The 7,259-nt window shown below is 63.9% G+C and overlaps 1 protein-coding gene across 1 annotated transcript; it reads right to left on the reverse strand.

Moving 5' to 3' along the window:
• Positions 1–337: 337 nt before the first annotated feature.
• Positions 338–5,280, reverse strand: BTBD17 (BTB domain containing 17). Its single transcript, XM_037493588.2, is given in 4 exon segments — positions 338–1,161; positions 1,164–1,423; positions 3,102–3,378; positions 5,182–5,280. Coding segments are annotated over 4 exon segments (1,431 nt in total). The 5' UTR covers positions 5,267–5,280; the 3' UTR covers positions 338–352.
• Between the last annotated feature and the right edge of the window lie 1,979 nt (positions 5,281–7,259).

Here is a 7,259-nt window from a genome sequence, read left to right on the forward strand (position 1 = left end):
GGTCTGTGCAGGAGAGGTGGAAGCAGCTGGGGACCCTGCGACTTGAGGAACCTTCCTTGGGCTGTTCTGACTCCTGCACAGGTGATTCAGTCACCTCCCGTCCTCTGAGCATCTGTTTATTCAACCAAGACAGTTGCCTCCAAGTCGGTTGTGAAAACACCTGCTGAAACCAGGCATCTGGTCTACCAGCCCTCACCTGGCCGCCACCATCTCTGCACTGCCAGGGCCGGGCCACCCAGGGGGCCGGTGTCAGGCACCTCCATGCCGGGGTTCCTCCCAGGCCTCGCGCCCCATCAGAGATGTCCCCAGAGGCCAGCCCCCCGCCCCCCCACCTCCCGGCACGGCTGGGCCACTAGGGGCTCCGGATGAGGGTGTGGTAGACGGGCTTGACGATGAGGTGCAGGTGCAGGGCGTTCTCCACCAGGTACTCGGAGTTGCGCCGCTGCAGGTCCGCGTGCGCCAGGAAGTCGCCGGCCTCCTCGCTGCTCTGGTGGAAGCTGTAGGCGTGGCGGACCAGCAGGCGGCCGTGCTGGCGCGCGCCCACCAGCACGGTCTTCTGGAAGCTCACGCCCGCCGCGTCGGCGCCGCTGCTGGCCGGGGTGACCACCAGGCGCGGCCGGCCGTCCTCGGGGCGCGCGGCGGGCAGGGCGGTGCCGGCGGCGTCGGCGTAGACGGGGCGCAGGCTGACGGGCAGCCAGCGCGGGGAGAAGAGCACGTTCCAGGTGACCCGGCGCCCCGAGTCGTGGCCGCTGGGGCCCAGCTGCGTCTGGAAGCTGGTGCTGCGGTCGTCGCGCGCTGGGTTGTTGATGACCCAAGGGGCGCCCCAGGCCGACGCGAGGTAGTTGCGGGGCAGGAAGGCGCTGCCGTTCACGTCGAAGAACTTGGCGTAGTGCAGCGGGGAGGCGGCGTGGAACTGGTAGGCCTGGAGCAGCAGGTCGGCCACCGCGTCCCCGTGGCGCGCCAGGGCGGCCGAGCGCGCCTGCAGCTGGAACAGCTGCGCCGGCGGGATCATGGGGTAGCGGATGGCGCGCAGCGCCCGCTCGGCCACGGGGGGCGGCGGCCGCACCCGGCCCAGCCAGGCCTCCAGCGCGTGGAACAGCTCCAGCTCGTCCTGCAGCACCAGGTCCGAGCGCGGCAGGAGCTGAGCCAGCAGCTCGGGCTCACGGCGCCCCACTCGGCGCTCCCCGCCACGGCCGACAGGTTCCAGGCCAGGAAGCGCAGGCAGCTCTCCCGGAGCGCCTCGTCCCCGGTGCTGACCGCGTAGTGGTACCAGCCCACGGCCGGGCCCGCGCCGCCCGCCAGGTGCGCGCGCATGTAGTCGGCCACGCCGCGCTGCAGGGAGGCCACCCCGTACTTGGTGGCCAGCCTGTGCAGGGGGATGGCCTGGCCCAGCAGCACCGTCAGCTCCCCGCAGTAGAGATACCTGCGGGAGAAGCACAGGGCGCGGCGGCGTCAGGCTGGGGTGGACAGCACTGCGCCCACACCCGGTGCCACTTTCTGGGTCCAGAAGGGCCCGGGCCTTGGGTGGAAAGCTTCGCGGTCAGGGGCGCGCACAGCAGAGTGGGCGTGGAGGTTTCCTGCCTTTTCCTCCCAAGGATCGTCCCGTGCCCAGCCTCCTTCACCGCCTCTTCTCTTTGTCTCGGGACAGCAGCGCGGCCTGCGTTTGGTCATGTCTGCTGGGTGGAGCTTTCTGCTAGAAGAGACGCATGGGTCCTGGCACTGGGGGGCTGACAATCTGGGCTGGGATCCGCATCCCACCTCCTCTTTGCTATGAGTGGGAGGTCGCTTAACCTGGCTGCCCCTTGTGGTGATTCTCCAGGGAAAGGAGAAATCAGCTGTTACTGTGACAATTGCTACAGCCTGGCGGGGCACACAGGGGCACACATCCTGCCCCCCCCTATTTTTTTCCTTGCTGTGTGATTTTCTAGCTTTGTCTCTCCCCTGTTGTTCCCCAGTATTGCTCTTGCTCACTCGCTCTCTGTATACGGCTGGCAAAGGGTCCCTCTGAGCAGCCTTCCTGCCTGTCCCGCTGGCACTGGCTCCAGGGGGTGTGGCGGTAGTGCCTGCAGCTGCCCCTGCACCATGTCTCATGTCAGCCACGCCCATGCCTCGGGGAACAGAACTTGTGCCCCAGGTTCCCTTAGAAAGGCCGTGTGGCTAAATTCTAGCCAATCAGAATTGGCTAGAATTGCAGGCACAGGATGGAATCTTGGGGACGGCTGGTTAAGTGAAACTAAGTGGGGGAAGCCCCTTTTGACCTTCTGTGTTGTCCCTCTTCCTGTTGCCTGGAACTTGGAAGTGATGTCTGGAGCTCTGCAGCCAGTTTGTGTGACTCCTTGCAGTGTGAATGGCGCCCCGTGCTGTGCCGTGGCAGGGAGCAGGAGATGGGGGGTGGCACTGGCTAACTTTTCCAGCTCCCTAGCCCCATGGTTTCAAAGCTGTCCAGACACCAAGTCCACATGCAGACTTTAAAATAAGAATGATGGGGCCTCCCTGATGGCGCAAGGGGTTAAGTCTCAGCACTATGAAGCAATCTGCAGCCTCTGCAGCATGAATTCGATCTCCAGCCAGCCAGGGAGCTACCCACATGGCGCAGCAGACCTCTCCTGTCTCCTCGCTGCTCCCCTCAGCAGTGTATTTCGGTCAGTCTGCCTATTCTGCTCCCCACTCTGTCTCTGGTGAATCCTCTCATTCCCTCCCCTGCATCTCTGGCCTGTACCCCAGTTCTTGTATGCATAAATAAATATTAAAAATAATAATAAAATAAAAACGATGGCAGGAGCTAAACCCAGATTTGAAGCAGACCCTCCAGGTGGAGCTCAGAGCTCTGTAACTTCTCAGAGATCTCCCGGCCAGGTTTGGAAACAGCTCTGAGACTATTTGATAAGTGACATCAAACCAGGAAAGGCAGGGGAGTCGCACTGCATTTTGCAAGAGAGCCGTGGGAGACGGGATGGAGGAGCTGTTTGCATCGTCGTCCTAATGACACCTGGGGAGTGGTCATCATGACCTCTAAGGAGCCACAGCTCCGTGACCCACAGCAGAAGAGCCGGGGGCTTGGGGAGGGATGACATCTGCACCCCAGCCTCCTCTGTCCCTACCTGATGAACTTGTCAAAGACGGCGGCGCCATCCTTGGGCTCCTGCAGCACCACCTCGCTCTGGTTGCTCAGCAGCTGCTGGAACAGCTCACTGTGCAGGCCGAGCAGCAGGCGGTGGGCGTGGAAGACTCGGACTTCATCGGTGCCTGCCGCCTGCACGCGCAGAACCACGTCGCTGGCGTTGCCTTGGCGCAGCAGCTCTTGCAGGCGCTGCAGCAGCATCTGGGAGTGGTTGATGGAGGTGCCCGCTGCCTCCCCAGTGATGTCGGCCCTCTGGGCTGCAACGGGAGGGAGCACAGCACAGCCTGGGCCCGGGGCCGCGTCTAGAGGGGCCGAGGGGCCGGCTGGAGACACACATGGTGTGGGTGTGGGCAGAGGATGGGCCAGCCCAGGCTGTGTGCTGTCCTTCAGGTGCTTGCATGCACTGGTGCACACACACACATCCAGGGTGGGGAAGGTGGCGAACCTGACCCTGAGCAAGCCCTGAGCGGCTGCTCTTGGAAGGGAGGTGGGTCCCTGGCAGGTAGATACCATGAACCAGAGTGGGACAAAATGCCCAGAGCTGGTCTCCAGGATTGCAGAGGCTCGGGCAGGGATGATGAGTCTGGGGGTCCCCCCACCCCCACCTCAACCCAGAATTGTCCGCTTAGCCTGGGAGGGTTTGTCAGAGGTGGTACATTCTCGAACATACTTTCTGGACACCTACTCTTTGCCAGCAGCTCGGAATACAGCAGCTGTAGACTGTGATAAATGGGGGGGGGTGGTGAAAGAAATGGGTGGGGCCTACGTTAGGTACAGGGAGAAGGGATGGGCTCCCAGAGGGAGGGTCAGGAGGCACCAGAGGAAGGGCACCCAGGCCGAGAAGCAGCTATGCGAAGGCCCTTGCAGAGGGTGGGCTTGTTTGCTGGGAGCCAGGTGGGAGCTGGGTGGGAGGGGGAGGGGTGGAGCCCAACTACAGAGCCCAGGTGCAGAGGGCAAGCTGTGCCCAGGCCCAGCTGCCTTCTTGGGCCCTGTGTGTGAGACAGAAGTCCACCCTCAGGGCCTCTCTGGTGGCCCAGGGTTAAAGACACAGCACTATCAAGCTGTCACCAGCCACTGCAACATGAGTTCGATCCCCAGCCAGGGAGGTGACCCACAGGGCGCAGCAGACCTCTCCTGTCTCCCCGCTGCTCCCCTCAGCAGTGTATTTCAGTAGATCCACCTGTTCTGCTCCCCACTCTGTCTCTGTGAATCTTCTCACCACCACCCCACACTTCTGGCCTGCACCCCAGTTCTTGTTTGCATAAATAAATAAATCTTCAGCAACAGCAAAAAAAGAAGTCCACCCTCAGCGGGTGGCCTGTGGAGGAGGCAGAGAGGGCAGAGGGTGCGTGCAGAGCTGGGAGGGCTCTCACAGGAACTGGGTGTCAGGGCCGGCACCCCGCCATCCATCCTGGCCCCTCTAAGCGTTTCTCTCGTTTCCAGGGGCGCCATGAGGGTCAGATGGGGACATGCACTTGGTTTCAGAAAACTCAGCTGCAGAAGTTGCTGCCAGCAGCTTTCCCAAGGCCGAACGTGAGGAGCCTCCCAGAGGGGGCAGGGAGGGTGCCTGACAGCAGCAGATGGGTCCCAGCCCCAGCCCCAACACACACACACACACACACACACACACACACACACACACACACACACACACCCTGGCCCCTGCTCATATGGGGTAATGGCAGGAAGGCTCACTCACTCGACGGTAGAGCATCTGTGTGGGAAAGGGAGCGAGACAGAGGGAGGAAGAAAGAAGGAGGGGCTCACTTCTCAGCCCCATGCCCCCAGCTCTCCCTTGAAAGGACCCCCATGCTGATGGCGTCCCGCTCACCTCTGCGCGGGCCCAGCTGCGCGGGTACAATGGACAGTGAGAGGCTCTTTCGTGGCTAAGACCCCTCCTCCGGGCCAGCTGTCCTCCCCCCGAAGCAGGCTGCCCTCCCCCCGGATCTGTGTGATCCTGTGACTGGGGGCACCCTGGCCAGCCGGGCACCACCTCCACCCAGTGTTGGAAGTTAGGGGGGCCCTTCTCCCTGCCCCCACCTTACCCGCTGTGCACGTACCTGCACGAGTGGCCAGGCCCACCAAGGTCAGGACGGCCCAGAAGCTGCCCCAGGACCCAGGCCTGGCGAAGCCCAGCTTGAGCATCTCTGTGCCCCGCCCCCGGTGCACTGGAGGGACAGGGAAGCTGGCCACACCGCGTGTACCCCTCCTCCTTATATAGGATCTGCACAAGGGGCTGGCACCAGCCCCCCTTCCTGGGCCGCCACCCTCCCCCACCCAGCCTCTGCCACGGATTGGTGGAAAGTGGCCCCAGCTGTTGCCCAGGCAACCACTTGAGCCAGAGAGTGGCAGCCCCAGGGGCTATTGTGCTGCCGGTGGGCCCCTGAGGGGACAGATCCGGCACCCCCTCTGCGCTGCCACCCCACACAGCGAGCTGGGCCTCTCCTGGGAAGGTTTAGGCCCTTGAAGGGCAGGCAGGAGCTCAGCACCACTGGCAGTCCCTGACCCAGAGGGTACCCCCATCCCCCAGGCCCCAAGGACACCCCCGCCCTGGCACAGCACACGCTGGCAGCAGTTGGCTGGAGGGCCCTGCGAGCTGGCTGCAAAGGAAAGGCCTGGAAGGGGCGCGGGAAGGGGTGGCTCAGACTCCCACCCCGCCCCCTCTGCCGTTTGGGGTGGGCAAGCTCTCCAGCGAGGAGGGCAAGGGGCTCAGTAGGCACCCCGGGCATCCTTTCAGGTTGGAGACTGTTCGTGGCATGCTCCAGGGGGTGGGCGATGGGCTTCTTGGGCCCCTCGGGGATGTGACCCCCCGGTCCGGGCCCTGGAGATGGTCTAAGCACAAAGGCACAGAGGAAAGGGTCTCGAGGGGGCCCCGGGGGTGGGGGGTGGGTGCCGGAGGCCTGGCCCTTGCGGAGAGCAGGGGGCCCTGGCGCAGCTCCTCGTGGGAGGGGCTCCCTGGAGGTTGAGGAACTGAAGCAGCGACAGCTGACAGGTCCGGCTCTGGGCTCCTCTGGGGCAGCTCCTGGACCCAGAGACCAGCTCCATACAGCCCTGGCTGGCAGCAAGAAGGGGCACAGCTCCGCCCCTTCTCCGGAGAAACAGAAGGCAGGAATTAGGTCTGGCAGAGATGCCCGCCCAGGGGAAACCCCGCCCAGCTGCCCTGCCCGTCACGCCTGCCTCCCCTTGTGCAGACCCTCCAGCTCCTGCCCGTCTGGTTTCTCAGATGTCCACTTTCCACACGCGTGTGATGCGTTTGTGTTTGTGTGGTGTGTGGGGCTGGTGTGTGGGTGCTGTGTACAGTGAGCCTGAGTCTTGGATCGGGAGAGAGGAAGGAGGCATTTGCCCCTGGAAACCTTCTGGAAGGGCGCAGCCTCTGGAGGCGCGTGACCCCGAGAGCTGGGCTGGGGACTCATAACAAGAACAGCCCCAGAGAGGATGGTTCCTTCCTGCCCAAGACTGAGGCGTTCGTGCCCTGAGGGCTGCGGAGCTCTCAAGGCCAGGAACAGGCGGGGGCCGGGATTCAAATGCTGCTTTGCTGCTTCTCTCCCCACACCCCCTGCCGTCTCTCCTGGGCCCAGCTGCCATTTCCTCCACAGCAAGCTCCCCAGCGGGCGCGGGATCTCAGTTGAAAGCAGCTGGGAGCTCTTGCAAGCTCGGGCAGGACCCAGACTTGCTGTGGAGTGGGCGAGGAAGGCGGAGGGTGGGCCCCGGGCCGGTCCTGGCCAGCCCCTCCCCTCCAGGGGCATCTGTATGGGCTCCCTTCCCCGCGGGGTTCCCTCTGACACGCAGACTGGGAGTCATGAGTTTGGTTCTGGGCCTGTGTCCTGGGGGCAGGGACGGCGCCCAAATCTCAAGCAGGAAGGAGGAAGATGGCGTCAAAAGTGAAGAAGGAAGCCCCTGGCCCCCCACCCCACCCCTGGGCTTGGAAGGCCGGGAAGGCAGTGCCGGGCGGGAGGCGTCCCCAGCCGCAGAAGATTCGAGCTGCATCCACGACCTTCCCGCACCCAAGTCACCGGGTCTGCAGGGGGCCTCTACCCTCAGAGGGGCGCCCCGGAGGAACAAGCCTGACCAGCCGTCATGGCTCCCCCCACCACAGAGTCTCCCTGGAACTGGACAGAAGCTCACCGTGGCACCAGGG

This window comes from Talpa occidentalis, unplaced genomic scaffold (assembly GCF_014898055.3).
Source record: "Talpa occidentalis isolate TD23 unplaced genomic scaffold, MPIMG_talOcc4v2.1 talOcc4.7, whole genome shotgun sequence".
NCBI classification, from domain to species: Eukaryota; Metazoa; Chordata; class Mammalia; order Eulipotyphla; family Talpidae; genus Talpa; species Talpa occidentalis.